This window comes from Cyprinus carpio, chromosome B8 (assembly GCF_018340385.1).
Source record: "Cyprinus carpio isolate SPL01 chromosome B8, ASM1834038v1, whole genome shotgun sequence".
Taxonomy (NCBI): Eukaryota; Metazoa; Chordata; class Actinopteri; order Cypriniformes; family Cyprinidae; genus Cyprinus; species Cyprinus carpio.
The window spans coordinates 26,725,311-26,745,988 of NC_056604.1; the positions used below are offsets into that span (position 1 = coordinate 26,725,311).

General features: G+C 35.7%; 1 protein-coding gene across 4 annotated transcripts in view; it reads left to right on the plus strand.

Annotated features, from left to right (window-relative positions):
* The window catches only part of LOC109094638 (1-phosphatidylinositol 4,5-bisphosphate phosphodiesterase eta-2-like), a 114,860-nt gene that overhangs the window by 19,114 nt on the left and 75,068 nt on the right, over positions 1 to 20,678 (plus strand). The window contains exon 1 of one of the 4 annotated variants that reach the window (XM_042730313.1): positions 6,878 to 7,509. The exons of the other annotated variants lie outside the window; for them this stretch is intronic. Coding sequence (XP_042586247.1) covers positions 7,476 to 7,509 — 34 coding nt within the window. The 5' untranslated portion in view covers positions 6,878 to 7,475. Of the gene's footprint in view, positions 1 to 6,877; positions 7,510 to 20,678 lie in introns of those variants that run through there. 4 annotated transcript variants of the gene reach the window in all.

Below are 20,678 nucleotides of genomic sequence, written 5' to 3' on the forward strand. Positions count from 1 at the left end.
TACATTTTCGATTATATTGAACTGTTTTTATAAATAATTTTTTAATATTGAGTCATTTCTAAATGTTCCTATGTCTTTGCCGCCGTATTGGATGGATTTTCAACCCTTTGGATCACTTTCGTTTTTAGTATTGATGGTTCTTGTTTTGTATTGATGTCTCTAATTTTTTGAATTAAGATGATGAATTTTTGGGTTGTCCAAATTAACGGCTTCATACAGAAACCAAATTGTTAACCTAAGAGACAAACCATTCGCCTGCAAAGCACACTCATTATGCCTTGATGATGTGATAACATATGATATAAATGTTAATGGCTGTCGCTAGGCTAAGAGTCATGTATTAGACAGCATTAGTGACTGTCATATCGGAGAACCTTTTGATCTATGCCTAATAGCATTATGCTAATTGCTGGAATAGTACCGCTGGAGCAATCTTAGCACGCAGAAGATTCTTCGCTTTTTCAAGCCATATATCAGGACCTTGACTACCCCCACAACCGACACGTCATATCTCACACATCACTGACATTGCCACTGTACCCTGTAGTTGGATCTTTTGAATTGATTTGTGTTCATTTGCAGTGTAACAGTAGTCTGTGAATGTAAACAGATACAGGAAGATGTGCTGTAAAATCACAATACAAACAAGATCTTTAGGGTGGTTGCCAGGGTACTTGCTTGTTTATGAAGGCTTAAGAGTCCACTCAAATCTACTGGATTTTCTTTCTCCTCATTTTGTCATCGACCAAGTGAGAATCATAAGTCTGCCTGCATAGAAAAATGAAAGCACACCTCTCCTCAACAAACCGCGCAAATTTCTGAAACAGAGATAGCGTAATATATTTTCTTCCGTAATAAATCTTATACATCCTAATTAAATGGATTACAGATGAAGAAAAATGTCGAGTGGGGACCGTGGTCCTTGGTGATTCATAAAATGCAAGTCAGTGGCTGCCCCTGTTTGAGAGTCCAAAAGCATATCAGGGAACACAAAATTAATCCCTGTGGCTCTTGATGATAAATTGAGGTCTTATGAAGTAAAATGATCAGTCTGTGCAAGAAACTAAACATTATTTACAACATTGATACTGTAATCCAGAGCCTCAGTCAGTGTGCAGATCTTAGCTGTTTTACAATGGATTCAAATGAATTATATTCCATTATTCAATAACTCCATAATAAGTAGTCTTTTTTTCGTTTAAAAAAGTTATTTTCTTTTATAGTGTGCTAAATCGTAAAGAAAGCCTCTTGTTCCAGTGAGAATGTGAGAGTGATGTTGTTCCAGCAGATGCTGTGTCTCTAAAGTTGTTGACTTTATGAATCCTCTCACAGTGGATATAAAAGATGAGAAACAGTCTGCTACCCGGATAAAACAACAGTCACATTAGATCGCATAATGAAAGATAGGCCAGGCAGGAAATGCAATTTAGCCACGGATCAGGTAATTCATGCCACACATGACCCATATACACAAATACACATGCATTCTCAAACCGAACGCGGATTCATGGGTGTGTTGGGGAGCTTTTGACCAGCAGCTCTGGACCTCATCATACATAAAGTTGCATTTAAATGCATTCAAGTTGCTGCCTGCAGAATCACTTTCTCACCAGCAATATGTACCACCCTCATAGGGAGCTTCAGGAATGATTTTTAATCTGGTGAGGTTTGCCAGAAGTCCTATCCAATCTAATTGCCTTGAACACTTAATGAGCACAAGCAAACATGATCCTTGAGCTGCAAACAGGGCTGGTCCGGCCCAGCTGAATAGCTCACCATCGGGGTGCACCGTATTGTCCATTGAGATCAATTGAAGGCTGGCTTTTTTTCCAGCCAAGCATACGTGCATTGTGCCGCCACAATGGTGGCTGCTGCCTTTTGTGGTTTTGCAAGGTCTGAGGGAACGGAATAAGAGGGGAAGGCATTGTGTGCAGATGCAATTAGCTACACTGGAGTGAGCGGCTGACGTCCTGCTACACAAGTCATGCTGGGTGATGCTTGTGTGCAACTCAAGTACATCGCAGAGGTTGATAAATAAAACCTTAAATGAGCCGTTCAACCGAAAATTTGAATTCTGTCTTCTTTTACTTGCCCACATGTGTTTTGATAGCTGACTTTTGTTCTTCTGCCTATTAATACAAAAGGAGTTATTTATAGCAGGATGTCCAGGCTGCTTTTTCCATACAATGAAAGTGAATTGTAGCCATGGCTGTCAAGTGAGATTTTCAAGACAAGATTTTCAGTGATTAAGGAGTCCAATTTTAGCCAATTTTAACACGCACACACACACACACACACACACACACACACACACACACACACACACACACACACACACACACACACACACACCACACACACACACACACACACACACACACACACACACACAAACACAAAAGCTTTCTATAACTGTACAGACTCAGTTCTCGTTCATTTTGTTGTATGGAAGACAGAGGCACAGACATCATTCTAAATGTTTTGCAAACTATGAATGAATGAATGAATAGCAGATGAGGTTGCCAGAACTTTACTGCTAACAAAAAAAAAATTAATAAAAAAAATTGATTAAACTTAAATTTACAAAACAAATAAACAAACAAACAAATAAATAAGTAGCAACTGAAAAAGCAGCTGGGGTTGCCAGAAAATTACTGTACAAAAAAATACATACAAACGAACAATCAATCAAACAAACAAACAAATAAATAAATAAATAAATAACAGCTGAACAGGCACTTAACTGAAAATTTGGAGATGGTCTGGGATGGAGTTTTACTCAATTGAATGAATAAACAGGAAATGGTGTTACTGTTGTAAAATCCATCACTTATGAAGCAAATTCAATTTCAGCTGTAAAAGCAGCTCTACAGAAAATAATAGTGTCATTGTTCAGCTCGAAAAGTGTTCAAAGTTGATTCAGTTCAATTCAGTAACAGTGTGAATGTTGTAAAGTTTGTGTTACTATCCAGCTCTAATTGTATTTCCATTTGATAGTGTCAGTGCAGTTAAACTGATAATATAACTGAATATTAATTGCTTTTTCTTGCCTAAGTGAGTAAGCCAAAGAGGACAGTAGCAAAGAACTAAACCTTCATCAGTTGACAAATCAACAAAAATAACACTACACTTATAACAGATTTACGTTAATAATATGCAATATGTCAAAATATGTCAGTTAACACACACAACCTCTCATGTAATATGCAAGTGGTGTTTTGCATTATGCATGAATCTCTCTTCGAGATGCACTGGAATAAAGGTGTAAATGCAAAAAATAAAAAATCCATCCAAATGGTGCAAGATAGTGAATGAAGCACATACACACAATTGATTATAAATATACTTAATTCTAAGAAGTATCAGTAAGATCGAGACTTTTGCCCAAGCAACCATCAACAATACCCTAGCATTGTGAAGGCATCTTTTGTACAAGCAAAAGCACCACTCCTTTTTCTTTAGAAAATGTAAAAATCTAGTTTTATGATACATGCACAAATCAATTTCAAGCATTTGAACAATTGCACTTTTAGTTACGCAGTCATGCTCCCATATTGACTTCAATGATCTGATAGCACGAGTGCTTGACTGGGCCGTTTCTCATTGTATTTCGCTCCTTTTATTCCCTTCTATTTTTATTGCAAAATCTCATCTCACCTCTTAGATCAACAACAACACAGCAGCTTTGACCCAAAATCTCATCCATCTAAATTCATTACTGCTCATTTAAAATGAAAGATGAATACTTGATCCGTGCTGTCTGCCGACACGAGCGAGATCAAGGCGAATCTGAACGAATATATGAATACTGAATGAATGATGGCAATGAGGATCTTGGGAAAACAGCCCATGGCCACTTCATTCACAATTCAGAGGGATGCATGGCTGCTGCATGCGTGTGCTGTTCTGTGTGTTTGCACCATGTAATTACCAGCATGTTACAGGATCTGACCTTGCTTTCCACTGAATTCTAAAGAGTGTGGCGATTGAATGTGCAGATACTGACTGCTGGGTGTTTGTGGAAACACAATGGGACAGAAAGTAATGACATGTATTGAGAGCAGTCTTCATGCCGATCCCCGGAGAGTCAGTGGAAAACTCAAGGCGCGGAGAAGTTCAGTGGCGGCAAACCTCATATTCTGCAATTCTAAATCGGTCCTGAGGGATGGGCACAGGAGAAGAGAGGGATGCTTTCTGCTTTCACGCAGAATATCACTATACAGGGACTGCAAAACCAGTAGAACAGAGAGAACAGAATTTAGCTTTCTCATTTCTTCCTCTGTGGTGCTGTTCCAACTTCCTCGTCCTGGTCTTCAAACCGTCCACCGTGTCAATGGGATATTTTCCCAGATGGATTGTTTTCCTCACCCCACAACCTTTTGAGGACACAGAGACTCTGTTCCACAACCTACTAAGCTGCCTTTCCAGACAGCATTCTTCATGCTGATGGGCATCATAGTCAAGCTCCTGAAAGAGTTTTGGTCACAGTCGAAGGCAGCATTGCATATGTTTTTCACAGATAAGTCAATCCCAGAATACTGCGACAAGTTCAGTAGAAGAATTCATAAATGGTGACTGTACATATCAGCCTATATATATATATATATATATATATATATATATATATATATATATATATATATATATATATATATATATATATATATATATTTAATTCAGCTGAAAGGTATGAATAGAAAGTAAATTTCGGACTTTGTTCAGGAGTGTAGTGAGCTGTCTGCATTTTGAGACAACATCATCGATGTGAAGGCGGCATTACACTGTATTTTTTTTTTAAAGTTATTAGATGAAACAAAGATTACTATAGTATGTCTTACAAGAAAATGCTATTTCAGTCTTTATCATCAAAATGAATCACTCTTTTAATTGATCCATCAGACAGGTTTGCAAAATGATCTGAAACTGTTCACTTGTAGCTTCATTCAGATTAATTCAACTGTAGCTTGTGAATGAATCTCTACTGCAAGTAACAGTGATTTAAATCCAAAACAGTTTTAAAAAAAAAGTGTATTGATACATATGAAGAGCTAGAGGTGGATACCCTGATTCCCACCATTTTTTGCAAATTGTGATTTTGTCCACACTTTTTAAGCTTGTGCAACCGTGTACAACACACAGAAAGCAACACCAGTACCTCAGTCTTCATAATTTAATTCATACATGTAATTCGAAATACATTTGTGTTGGACTCATTCGGTGGTGGGACGGTTTATTATGAGATCCGATGACACAGTAAGTCAGTTATGAGGTTGGGTTAGGATTCCGCCTTAGGCAGTAAAGAGCAAGGCAGCTCACTAGGTTTTGGAACAGAGCTACTGAATATATTTCAAATTCATGTCCTGCTTTCTAGGGTCACTGGTACATTAGCTTGCGCAGTAACACCCCACGGTCTCTTTATTCGGCTGTCACTATGGAAATGAGACTCCTGTAGTTTTACTCTTTCCTGAGCCACTCGGTCTGGCAGGAAATCTTTCGGGAGCGCTGGGATGAGATGCTGAATGTTTATTTAACTCTCACTGTTGCATTACCACTTGATAAGGGTGTGTCACAAAAAAATATCAACAGAGCCGAGATAGAGACCGCATGACTCCAGATACCTGATGGACGGTATTGCTGTGGAAGGATCATGATTTTGAAGAGCAGATTGCTCCTGTGGGTGAAGCAATATGAGCACCTGCAATTTAATACATGAGCAAAACCAGATAAAAAAAATTACAGTGTGATGCCAGAAAGAAGCTTTTTGAGCTCCACAAAGAACATTTATATTCTAATTCTTTGGAAAACCATCAATGCACTGGTGCTTTAATGATACCAGAAACCAACATTATTAATTTGAAGAAACTTCAAGAACATCTTAATCTCTAAATAACCACAAAGTCAAGAAAAATCACTCTTGATAAGACAGACAGTGATATCTGCATTAGTGAAAAAAAATAAAAATACTCTTGTTTTGAAATAAAAGGAATCATTATGATTATGCATTATGATTATAAATGTATTAGGAATAAAGACTGCATTAAATATGCAGTTGATATCTTAACGATTGATTTATACCTGATCTGACCCTTGAAATGACTTTTAGCAGTGTAATCTATCATAATCTCATTGATTTACTGATTTTTACCTGACAGAATTTTCCTTTTCGGTGCACAGGACTGAAGGATTATTCCTGATGGCTGAAACGGAGTGTAAGCTGAATGAAGTCAGGCTTGATGTTAGGAATGATGGCTGCTGTGGTATTAAGAGAATCAAAGATTTACTGTGGAACACTTATCTTTTGAGCTCGGTATAAAAAATAAAATAAACGGTTTTGGATCAAAAATGCTAAAGAACCACATAGTCAAGAAAAATCGCTCTTGATAAGACAGACTTCTTTGAACTTGAAGGGTTTCAGATGAATGCAGGGTGAGACTTTATTTTATCCATTGAGAATTAATGGGATTGTGACATGGTCTATTTGTGAGAGGTGTTTACAGAGGAGGGGTTGAAAAATACGAAAAGGAGATTTTTTTTTTTTTTTTGTCATTCGAGCCTAAATTAAAACTCTGTGTTTAGTTATGTAATCATGTACATGTTCAGCATGTAAAATAGCAACAGTAAAAAAAAAAATGCAGCAGCTTTGGAATGAAATGAGGTTGAGGTCGCTGTAAAGAAGTGTTGAAGAATCTGTGTTTGAGAAGCATGATGCTTTGCCCAAACCAGTAAAGTGCAAACCGCACCCCACAGCCTATTTCATGCTTGAACTCAGACTCAAATCCAGACTTCCCGGATTCAGTTAATAGTTGAGTAATATCTTAGATTGATCTGTAATGCTATCTGTCAGGTTTAGTGCTATCAGCGCTATATTAAGGTTACTGTAAGGCATTAGTATTTCTTTCAGTGTTGTGCAGGTCAGCCCTGGGAGTCACATGATCAATGAAATCTTTAGAATCGTCTGTGAAGCGGGGTTTGCGCTTAACTGGTTTTGGTAAAAAATCAATCATTCGAAAATGAAGGCAAAAAGGAAATGTGATCTAGCATTTTCCAATTAAATATGGAAGATGGCTTTTCTAGGACTTGCATTTATTAGCAATATGTTTCACATTTCCAGTTGCATGATTTTCCCTGCAATCTCAATAACTCTCACTTGTCTTTCACCCTCTCTCTGGATGTCAGCCTCTTCTCTTGATCTCAGCACCCTGGCATTGATTTTTCTGTGTATCTGCTCTTGCTTTATTGTTTAATGCAGTAATATTTTTCCCCGTCTCCCTCCCTTTCTCTGCTTATCTCTCCTCCTCTCTCTCTTTCTTTCTCTCGCTCTATCTTGTAACATCATAACCCCTTCCCCTTGTCACCACACCGTCACTATTGGTGTGAACATTACAGCACACAGAGAGGGGAAGGTCGTTCTTTCTCTCTCATTCATTCACTCACTCGCTCACTCACACACATGTGCACTGAACTCACAGAAGAGCATGGAGAACATTGGAGCGCTGCCTCAGAAACACAGTACGTACCTTTCAACAATGTCTCATTTTATCTCCTCTTTTAATTGCTCTTTCAGTGGATGTTGGATCATATTCTCCTGATGTCTCTGTACTTTTTAATTAGTGCATTCCTGGTTTTGCCTCTGAGTCCCTTGTGGAACTGTTGCTTCTGGCATTTCTCTGCATGCTTGACATCAATGCGAGAAAAATCACAAGTCTGTAAATGACTATTTGAGACATATAAGCTGTGGTAAAGTTTTAGAGTGTGTGTGTTATAATTGAGCTCTCTCAGTACATGATCTCATCTTCATATTGCATGTCAGTGATATCTGGATTAGTGAAAAAAAAGGGTGCAATATTTAAAACGATTAGACGGATCTTTCAAAAAAAAAAAAGACGAAGTACTGTAAAAGAAACATTAAGATGCATGCATCAGATTGTTAATGATCATGCATTATGATTATAAATATATTGGGAATAAAGACTGTTAAATATGCAGCTGATTTATTAAGGATTGATTTCTACCTGATCTGACCCTTGAAATGACTTTTATCTATAGCAGCGTTATTTATCATAATCTCATTGATTGACTGATTTTAAATTAAATTCTTGACTTTAACCGGTTAATTTAGACACTTAAACATGAAGCACATTTCTTCGGTTACCTGACAGATTTTTTTTCTGTGCTCAGGACTGAAGGATGTCTTCCCATTATTCCTAATACCTGAAACGGATAAGGCAGGGAATGTCACACAAATGCGCAAATGCTCTTGTTGCCAAAGTGTTTCAGATGTAATTACAGTGTAGTGATGGTGGTTTTAATATCTACTAACAAGCCCCAATGGCCACAGATTTTGTCTTTATGAGGAACAGGGAGAAACAGACACAATATCTGCGCATCTGTTCTGTTGAGCGACGCTATATTTCAGTGCTACAGCCATATGTGCATTTTTCCTGTTTACCTGTGTAAGTTATAATCACATTGTGCTAATTTTATGCTAGAATTAACTCAAATAGAGCAAGATCAATGTGTTACATAAATTAGTTCAGCCTGGTGACTGTGTGCAAAAGAACAATTCAGGAATAATTCAACCAAAAATGAAAATGCTTAACCTAATGTTGTTCAAAACTGTGGACAGGATGAATATATAATATATATTTTTCACTTGATGACTAATCAAGTGAATTACTTATCTTACAGTTGAAAGGTACTTTATCTTATTTCATTGTTCCACTTGAAATAAAAAGGCAAATGAACTTTAATTAATTTGCAATATTAAATGAAATTAAATGGAATTAAATGAAAATATATGATGCATGACAAATCTGGCATCAGTTCAAAAACAGCTGTTGTACAGTGTTGTACATTATGTAACACTTGCATTAAAAATGACACATTTAAGGCTGTAATTCATTATTATGCATGGATGAGCCATGTTCAAACACCTGTGACTGCACATCAGTTCATCTGAAATCCTTACTTTATATTCACTGAAGTTGGCTACACTTAAAGTGCCCATCTGATGCAGTTTGCAGAGTCGCTCTAACTGCTGAAGAGCAGATGCAGATATAGTTTGCGTGTTGTCTGATTTGAAAGTCATATTGCTTCCTTTTTTCTGTAAAACATATATATTGAATTATGGAATTTTTGCATGATGTCAAAGCTGCTCTTTTCTATACAATATACAAAGTAACATCTGAGAAACAGACAAAAATTTAAGTTGTTATTCACTGAAAACCTTCCTCTCTGCTGTGTTTCTCAAATCTAATTGCCATTCATGTGCATTCATTTTTTTTATGTTTTTTTTTTTTTTAGCAAAACATTCCTTCCATTCATCATCTTTTGTGTTCAAGAAAGAAAACCATTCAGATTTGCAATGACATGAGGGTAAATAAATTATATGAATGCCTACTGTACACTTTATTGGACAAATTTCTCTTTTTGTAAAGTGGTGTAATTTTGTTTCAGCAGCTGCAGAGGCCCGTGAGCTAGAGAATATGCTAATATTGTTTCCAATGAAAACTTTTCTAGTGTAGCCAAATAATTCTACATACATTTATCTTAATACAAATGGCTTGGGTGTTGACAGTAAGCTTTTGATGCTGTAGTGCTTTATTGTTATTGCACTGCCAAACATTTGCATTATTTATAATTCATGGATGCACACCGTTTTCTGCAGTCCACCGTCAACATAATTGGTACAAGTCTCGTATAGAAATGATATAGTGCTTATTATAATCATCATATGTTTATGTCAAGCTGTAAATACTAAACTATGCACTACAAAGTAGCCTGGTTATGCAGTTAAATCATTAGATAATTTGTAGATTCCTTCTAGCAGCAGCAGTGGATATACTGTGCTTCTTGCGAGTACTGTGTGTTCTGTTGTTTCATGAGCTGTTTCAGCACTCGATGTGTGGACAGCTCCTTACAACAGAATCTTCATCTGAGCATTTGTTATGACTTTACATGATAAATTGTTTTCTTAAAACTCTTTTGCCATGATGCATAGTGCACAAATGCAAAATATTAAATTATACTGTGTAACTCTTTTGTGCTACAGGTATGAATGGTACTTCAAATCATGCAGAGTTCTGCTATTGCTTTTCTAAGAGATCAGACTTTTTCACATTTGTTACTTTTAAATGGCTTGAAAAAATCCTATAGACTTACACTGAAAGGAGCTGAACCATATCTAGAGACTCGACTATCATAGAGACTTGTGCTCTTTTTATTTGGACCAATAAGCAACAATCTCACAACAAAACACCCAAGCAAACCACATAGCAACCCACATATAACACCTTAGCAACCATATAGTCCACCTACAGAACCTAAATATTGTGGCAGCAAGCTTTGCTCCTGACAACATCACTCCCATTTGACACTCACACCGTAATAAGTGATTATAATATATATTGTAAACAACTGCAAAAATGCAATGGTTAAAACCTGTAAATTGGTTATTAATAAATTTCCTTACAATATATACAATATATTCCTTATAATATATACTGTGAAAAACTGCTGCAAATCCAATGGGAAATTTCATGTAATATTTTAAAGTAAAATCTGTTAAATTTTTTGTAAGTAAAAAATAACAAGTCACCTTACTGAGAATTCCCTGTGTGATACTTCACATTTGATATAGTTTTTCTTTAAAATTATTTCGTTTTTCTTTAACAATTTGTTTTTATATTAATGTGTCAATGTGTCAATACTAATCATTTTAAGATGATCCAATCTATGACCTTCGAAAAGGGAGATGTATTTAAAAAAAAATGTATTATACTAATTTAAATAAATAAATAAAATAAATAATACAATTTATCTAATTTTATTATTCATGTGTTTAAGTAGTTTAGTTCAGTGTTTGCCGTCAGCTGGACCTGCAGCATGCAGCACATCAGATTTCCTCTGAAATCCCCCACCTCCCCCAGCTCCACCTGTCTAGATCTGCTATAGGTAATATCAGAATTCAGCTCACAACAGCTTGTCTGTGTATGTATAGGCAGTAACAAGTGTCCGCTCTGCTGTTACTCTGCTCAGAGAGTTGTCATGTTAGCAATCAATAAATAAATAAATAAATAAACCTGTGAGATGTAAATCAGATGTAAATCTATGACCTTTTCCCATTAAAACCTTGTTTGGACATTTATATCCTGACACAATCCATCTAAAAAAAAATGCATAAAATGTGTCATTAGCATTAGATCTGTAGTATTTGATCTGCCTTCGGTCCACTTTTTCTAATATAAAGCCATTCATATAAATGCAGTTGCCTCTTCCTGGTGTATTTCAGGTATACATAATTTGCTCTTAATGTTCAAATGAGCATGTCAAATGTTTAGCATGCAGCCGTGCTTAATCACTGTCTTGCATGAGAGCACATGAACCACATTATTATTCAAAGATACATATTATCATTTAATAACACACCTCTAGCTTGCAACATATCATGCAACTTTTTCTCTGTTTGTGCATTAATCACCACTTATTTAATTAGAAAATTTGCTTACAGTTGCTCTTGCAACCTTCTCCACTGGTGCAGTGGTTATTAAAAAAAGTTTAAAAGTATCATCAAATCCACCAAAAACAAAGAAGCAATTAAAACGATAAAGCTATGAGCAAGATTCCACAAGAGTGGGTCGTCTGTCATCATTTCAATTTAGAGCTTTTTAAAAAGGGATTGCTTCCTCTAAGTATTGAGAAGTAAATTAAGCATGCTGTCAGACTCTCTTTGCTCCTGAAACAGCCTTAAAGAGAAGATGTTTCTTGAGCTCACACAGCCATGAAATACAGAAGACACTGGGATTTTACCCGAAGCCAACTGAAATAGTAATTAAACGGTGTGTTTTAGCAGTTTCTGACAGTAGCATAATCTAATATATGTGTGTTTGTGCTTGTAAAGGAGAAAGCCAGGTGGGAATAATTATTTATCTCTCTCTCAGAACTTTCATAAACAGGATACAACATGACTCGTCTTTCTTAACGCAGGTGCCGACTGATTAAACTGAGATGTTTTGTACCTCGGGGCATTTCCTGTGCTGGATTGATAAGATGTTTCATTCTCTGGATGAAATTGATTGTAGCAGGTTTTGACCTCAAACGACAAATGAAATAATAAGACATGAAAAGTTTTTGGAGACCTCAAGAAAACTTTGAAAATTGATCAGAGACTGTTTCACCTTGTTGTTGAAGAAACGTCGCTCTCTTTCTTTATCTGTATAATAAAAGTATCTCATTAGTTTTCATAGGCAACCTTATGTAAAGTGTACATGTATTATATATATATTTTTGAATACACAATAATTGTATTTATTTCTTTTTTATTTTATGACATTTTATAACATTTTATTTTATGACATTTTATGACAATTACACACATTTCCACCTAAAATGCACACTAGTGTAATTGGAAAGAGCTGTAATTATTATAATACTGTAATGAATAACATCTTGACCATACATGTTTAAAGATATTTTTATAGTAATGAGAAACTGGGAAAGAAATATGCTTAATATCTAGAAACAAACAAACCAATTATTTCTGATTTAAATAATTGTGAGACTCACCAATATAAAAATATTTTATTTTATTTTATTAAGCCTTTATTAAATAGTATGTAATTCATAAATGTGGTTATAATCTTGAAGATTTTTTAATTATATTATAAATAACTAGATTATTCTCCCTCACTGCCCTCCCATATATATATATATATATATATATATATATATATATATATATATATATATATATATATATATCTTGTTTTTATTTTAATAACGTTTATTAAATAAAAATATGTTTGTGTTTTGTCTTTCATCTATTCAGCACCTGTGATCAGTCTATAAATAACAGTGCTGACTATAATGCTTTCGCTCTATTCATCCTAGTTCCAGCATTCCCGCTTGGATTGCAAAATTGTGCAAATTTTTCCCATTCATTACTCATTTGTTAAGCATTCACACTTCCTCATAGGCTCCTTTTGTCTAAAATAAAAGAACATATTAAGTATAAGATAAAGACACCAACAAATAATAATTAATTAGAATTATTATTAATACTAAATAATAATAAAACATGAAAACACATAATAATGTATTGTTTAAGACTGTAATAATAAATACTGTAGGACTGTATTGAGCATTCAAATGGAGCTTCATAGCATTTGAAATGTATACCTTACTATATAGTGACCTTCTTAGATTTAATTTCAATGGGACAAAACTCAAGTGGAGATACACAATAGCATGTTATCAATTCTCAGAAACTCAAATATAGCCAACTCTGATCAAATCATATTGATGTTGATAGATTCCCGCTCAACATACCATTTCACATTGTCTATATTTGGCAGCTTAAGTATATTATGTGGGTAATGGTGGAGGTAGGTTATTCAATTGATATGTCTCTGAAATTATATATATATATATATATATATATATATATATATATATATATATATATATATATATATATATATATATATATATATATATATATTGATATATTGATATATATTGATATGCATCAATTGATTGATTGATTTTGATATCGTCTATTTACAGTACTACACAGCTCTCTGAAATACTTGATTGTGATTGGTTAATGTATGCATTTTAAATCAATCTGCACTGTCTTTACACATTATTAAAAAAATTCTACTCAAATTAATATATTATTTTCATTTATTAATTTATTTAGTGAGCTGCCATGTAATAAGCAGGTTAATGTCAGCTTACATTTCATTAATAGTTAATGAAATCTGTTTGCCCCCTGCTTTTGTTTATAACATAAAACCACAAAGCTACTCATCAGTTTTCACTCAGCGCTTGACTGAACTGATGTGAGATGAGTTTATTCGGCTGTACTGATGACACTGTTCAATTAAAGCCAGCTCAGATGAGTCAGTACATTTATTCTCCATAAAGAATTTATGAAGTTAAGGTTAATAAGGTTTTAGAGAGCATCTTCATGGCCTTTAGCCTTTCCATCGGAGTTGGTTTGCGTCTCTTATGTTAACCCACACTCAGTGTACAGAAAGGTCAAGGCCTGTATTAATGCAGAAAGGTCAGTGAGCTCTTTGAAGGTTAAAGCTTTGAGTTAGCATCAACAAGGATGTAACACACGAGGGCATGCAACAGAAGTCTGAAAATGTGAAACAGTAGTACTGTAGATTGAAAACCCAAAAGCTGGGTCTGAAATTTCCTTAGAAGTACTGAAAGAATCATTAATGGTGGAACATTTCCCCTAAAAAAAAAAAATAAAGAAATTCTGTCATTTTTTACTCACTGTTGTGTAGTTGTTGTTGTTTTTTTCAGTTTTGTTAGAAGCTGTTCACACACCGGCAATAAAAAGGGATCAATACATGTAAATTCTTACATACAGAGCCTTTTTTATTTATGTATTTATTTATTTACTTCAGCTTATATCGGGATCCTTCTGCTGAAATAATTTGTAAAAAATCTAATTCTCCCTCATTTGAAAGTTTGACTTTTACACATTACTACCACATCATTCAGGGAGATCGTATCAGTGAAGCTCACTCTTCCACTGCGCTTCCAGCAGTATGTCCATACCTGAAATTGCCTTCAGTGTTGATATTTCATATAATCAAAGTTCTTCAGCCAGCCATAATATTTTAAAATGTTAACCACAGATTGCTTCAGTTCAGCCTGAAGTCTTTTCACAGTTATGCTAATGGATGCAACAGCAAAGACCTTTAAATGTGAGCCTCCAAACACTCCACAATTGCTAGGATTTGTGCGATTGCTTCAGTCTGCAGCAACCACAAGGGTTCATCTCTAGAAACTTAAAAATAAAGGTTCCAAAAAGGAGTTATATATATATATGTGCGTGTGTGTGTACAGATCAATGCACTGCAAAGATCTTTGATCTTGCAACTATAGATGGCTAACAATGCTTTTGGGAAACGCAACTGTGGTCTGTCATTATAGAATATTTCAGAAGTTCTGAAAATAGACAGTAATTTATGAATTCTCACTCTCAAAGAATATTGTGCTGTCAGTCAATAGGGCCATGTCTAGATCCTCTACTAATATGTTCTGATATTTTCATAATCTCATTGAGATGGTTTGACCTATTGAAAAAGCTGAACTGGAGGAAATGACCTTAGCTGTGCACAAATTTCAGGAACACCTCCGTGTTTTGATGTCCAGCAGACTGCAAATAGTCAGTAGGGAAGGATAGAAAAGATTAAATATAATGCACTTCCTGTCACAAATAATACATCTGTGAAATATTCTGGTGCTGAAAGATATCTTTGAATCCTAGTCCTAGATTTTCTTCAAGAGAATTGCATTAGGTGATCTCTGTGGATTAGAAGATGAATAGAATAGGCTAATGTTTGTTGGCGGTTTCTCTGCAAATTTTGGCTGTTCAAACACATGCTCTCTGCAGTGGTGCTATATTTGAGGTTGATATTTCTGCCGGTTAAAGTGAAAGCTCATGTTGTGTAATATATTAAGCCTCTGCCTGGTTTGTAGAGAGGTGAGAAAGCCACCTTTAAAGACGCCATAGCTGCCTCCAATCCTGCACCGGAATGGATTTGAAATTGACTCTCAGTGGCAATGCTAATAAGTCCTTGAATAAGAAGAATAATACGTTCCCCTTCCCATGATGATGGAAATTTAGCCGAAATATGGCTTGCTTATTTGTGTCGCCTTAAGTATGTGCCATGTATTTTGCTTACTGATGCATAGCTCATTTGCAATGGATATTCTATATTAACTGTAATTGAGGTATATATATGTTCTGATATTCATTTGCATGATATACTTCTGGATATGTATGCCCACATCATATAAGGTTGCTGACACTCTTGTTGCAAGAAATTGACAATGCTCATTGAAAATATCATGATAATTTTTCGCTGTATGTTTGAGTGTTCCGATGTAAATTTTCACCTGCCAGACTGAAAAAAAAATGGTGGAAATAAAGAACAGACTTAGAAAGAAGGAAGGACTAGAATATCATAGAAAACTGAATATGGTCTCTTTTGATTTGGGCCAGTAATGGCAACCTCCTAGCAACCAGCCTGAACACCTTAGCAACTCTAAAGCAACATCCACAATACTCTAGAAACCGCATAGCAGCATGTTAATTCTGAACATTCAGAACACCTTAGAAAAATTTAGAGAGCAATGCCCTGGCAGCCACTGGTTGTGAATTTTGCAAGGGAAAGCACAGCTCACATTTTCTTCATTAATGCAAAATCTAGTTTTCTTCGCTTTGCAGTTATATTAGCATTAAAACCTCATTTTGTGTTCTTTATGCACTTATGCCTGATCACTAGGGAGGAAATGTGAGAAAATTAACTGTATGTTTGTATGTGTTCGTTTATCTCGGTAGTGTTACATCTCATTCCTACACAATGCTGATGTACGCTGTCATGTTTGGTGTTATCTTAAAATATGTGCTGTTTTTAGTGTGTATGTGTGTGTAGGATGTGCTGTATCAACACGCAGTGTTCTCTCCAAACCTCCCTCTCTGCACCCTCTTTTCATTTGCCTGTCCTCTCTCAAGAGAGCGCTTTGAAAACTCAAGAAGAAGTGTGTATTTTGGGGATCGCTGATGAATAAATTACAGCTCCAGCTGAACTTCAGGGCTCAATAAATGATTCACGTTCAGCATTAAATGCTAAAAGACTGAAAGCTCAGTGGTGCAGATGTTGACATTGTATGTACACATGTTCAACTGAAGTCAAACACACACACCCAGCATCAGTCTGTGTATATTCTAGAGCTGCCAGCTTTGATTAGTACTTTTCCTCTAAGCGTTAAACCACAGCTTTTCTTTATTCTTTTGCTTTACTTCTTAGTTTTGCAGTAATAGGAAGTATTGATTTGTAGATTAAATGCTTTTTAATTTGTCAGAGCTGTGGCCTAGCAGTCACCCTCACCTACTATTCATAATGGGCCAAAGTGGGGAAGGCCTCTGGTGGCACAATATTAGACGTGCACGATATTAATAATAAAGCTTTGTGGAAAGGTTAGCCATTATAGGGATTTGAACACGTCAATTCCTCCAGTGTTGTGTTAACACAGAGATCCCGTCCAAATCTTACTACTGACTCCTACCTGCGTTTTGTGATTACAAGAGTTCCATTACCATATGAGTGTTCAAATATTAATATTCATGAGTAAATTATTAATGCATATTAACAATGCAAAACAGTGATCATGAATATATGTTTAATTTATGTATTATTTAAATGCTGCTTTGGTGTGCTATCTGTCTATCTATCTATCTATCTATCTATCTATCTATCTATCTATCTATCTGTCTGTCTGTCTGTCTGTCTGTCTATTTATCTATCTATCCATCTTGCCAGTTATTGCTTAAATCTCTTGTTGTGACTACATAATAAACTGTGGCGACTTGATAGAGCTACTTACACTGTTTCACATATTCATTGATAGTAACTATCTAATAACTATGTAATAACAAGGATACATAGCTTTGATGTGTTAGCAAATAGTTACCATAGTATAGTTTCTTTTTCCAGGTTGGTTGCTCCAGGATCTGTTCTTCACGTAAATCTTGATCATATACTCAGTTGCAATTAATGTGTATAGCACAATACATATTTCAAAGCAGCGTTGTCCCAGAAAACCTATTCAGCACTATATTTACATTTCCCAAAGGACACAGCAGTGGTATGACCAATCAAAGCTATCACAATAATGTTACCACTGTCTGACAGTCTTAACAATAGTAAGTAAATGAGATATTTACAAACAAAAAAAAGAGTGTTTAAAATCAGTTGTGAAGAAATTATACACTTGAGCTTTAGAGACATTTATTCAAACTAAAATAAATTGCAAACCTAAATGGAGTCTGTATGTTAAAGGGATAGTTCACTGAAAAAATGAAAATTGATTGATGATTACTCACTCTCATGTCGTTTAAAACGTGTAAGACCTTCGTTGATCTTCAGAACACAAATTAAGATATTTTTGATGCATTCCGAGAGCTCTCTGACCCTCCTTAGACAGCAAGGGTCCTAACACGATCAAGGCTCAGAAACAAGGTTAAATAATTCATGTGACATCAGTAGTTTAACCATAATTTTACAAAGCTACGAGATTACTTTTTGTGCAAAGAAAAACAAAAATAACAACTTTATTCAACAATTTGTCTCTCCGCGTCAACCCTTTAAGAGAGTATCACATACTCCCAGGAATTGAGTTGAATTAATTGCAGGAAGTTTTAAACAAGAGCAAAAGGAAATTCAGTGCAGTGCTGCAATATAATGACATGTTCACAGACACACACATACACACACAGAGTGAAAACGAACCATTCATTCCACATTCTCTCATCTGTCTTTGGTCAGGTCTTTAGTTATATGGGTGACGAGTAACAGACTCTATAGTTTCACATAATTGCTTTCATTCAGTAAAGCGGAGCATAGCAGCACTGCAGATGAATTATACAACCCTGCCTGAAATATCTTCTCTCTAGAAACCCTGTTCTCCCACCACAGCACTAATGAGACATCCTCTCGTTTCCACTGGTCATCTGTGTAGCGGTTTTGGCATAATGCAGTGGTAATGTGTTGCTGCATGTCAAGTCTTTGCGCTTGCAAATGTTTAGGGGCTGCTGAAAGTTTGCCTTTACATTGTGTCCTCAATATTCTTGAATTAAAATTTCCACTTTAAGTTCACTTCAGTCAAGCTCTCTTGCCCTAAAAAAGTGCTGATCTAGTTATTCAGGCCCATTTTAAAACCTCTCTCCAACCCTTACAACAACCAGATGTGATAAGATTCCAGCAACAAGCAATGTTTCTGCCCGTACCAGATGCAAAACGGCTACAAGGCACAACAAAATTCAACATCGGCACCAACAACTAAATGGATAAGTGCATGTTCAAATTATTAAAACTTAAAACAATTCAACATTTAAAAATGCATACTCACTGACTGATACAACATTTTTCATGGAATATAATTTGTTTACAAGGGTTTAAAGTTTGAACATTCTTGTTTGCTTTGAAGATCTGAGGTCAATTATTTATAGTCTCCTACATGAAGTCACACAAAATGATACTCAATCTCAAATAAAACCAATTTCATACTGTATTATACCAAGCACAATTACCTGAGCTGTCATCCGCAACATCGCAGAAACTGAAAGTGTCGCAGCTATTTAGCACAAAAACATAGAAACGATGCCTTGTTATGATTGGCTAAATACTTTACATGTGAAATGAATTCCAATTCTCACAGTTTGTGGGTTTGCTGTTGGGTCCATCAGTTGTCTACATCAGGGGTAGTCAAGCCTGCTCCTGAAGAGCCACTGTCCTGCAGGGTTTACACTCTTAAAAGTACAGGTTCCAAAAGGGTGTTTTTGCAGTGATGCTGTAGAAGAACCTTTTTTGGTTCCCAAAAGAACCTTTCAGTGAACAATTTCCTAAAAGAACCATTTTGAAGAACATTTTAAAGATCTAAAGAAACTTTTTCGACTATAAAGAACCTTTTCTGCATTTGAAAGGTTCCATGGATGTTCAAGGTTCTTCACAGAACCATTGTTGGCAATAAACAACCTTTATTTTTAAGAGTGTGGCTTCAACCCCAATCAAACACGCCTGAGGCAAATTCATAAAAACAACAGGCTGGTGTGTTGAAGTTGGCTGGAAGGCACTGTAGCTCTCGAGGAGCATGGTCAGTTACCTCTGGTCCACAGTTTCTTTGCAAAGCATGACATATCCACCAGTTGTCACTAAATTGTTGAGCTAAGGCTGAAATCATCAGGGAGCTTGTTAAAAACTTCATTTCTAAAGTAAGGATCCTTCAGATGGATTTATGGAGCTGAATGTGTCCTGTTCCCCATGAATCCTTTTGTTCATAGTATGACCCTTAATCTTCGAGAACAACAAAGTTTCTTCAACTTTGTTCTTCAACTTCAGCAAGATGGTAGAACACAGTTTAAGAGTTTTTTAATTATAGTGTTATTATTTTGTAATTGCATTTTTTGATTGTTTTTTTTTCTATTTAATACAGGTTCAACATAGAACCCATGGACAATCCCAATATGGCCCTACTATCAATGCTGGCTGTTAAAACCTATGCATCATGATGCCACTGGGTAAAGCTTGCCAATCAGAGCTTTCGATTTTCTAGCCATTTTGTGTGTGAAAAATGCATCTGATAATCAGTGAAGGATTGTCGGTCATTTGTAACACATTTTCAAATATAGTATGCACTTGCTTTCATCATACGCAAAATGCTTTTTGCCCCCCTTGAAACCATGTCTTTATAAGCACGACATGAAAAAGGAGAACTGACAGTTATTTGAAAGAACCTTCTCATGCTCTGGCGATTTGCGCAGGGTTATTAGATATCAGATTTCGTACGTTCCTCTCTCAGCAGGCGGAGGTCTGTAGGGATGTTTCACAGTCCATTAGTGTTACTGGACAGTGGAGTATGTCCGATCTGACAGCTCATCACCTCATATTAAAGCAGCTATTGAGTTGGCCATTTCTGAGATGTCAGCTAATGAGCTGCGTCTCTGTTCTCATGCAGTCCGTATGTGCTCGGCCCCAGAGGACACTGGTGTTCACAAACCTCCACACAGGTCCATTTTTAATGGCATTATTGCTTCACTCTCTTTTTTTTTCTCTCACTCTGCCCACCTCCATTTTTAACTTTTCCATATGTCT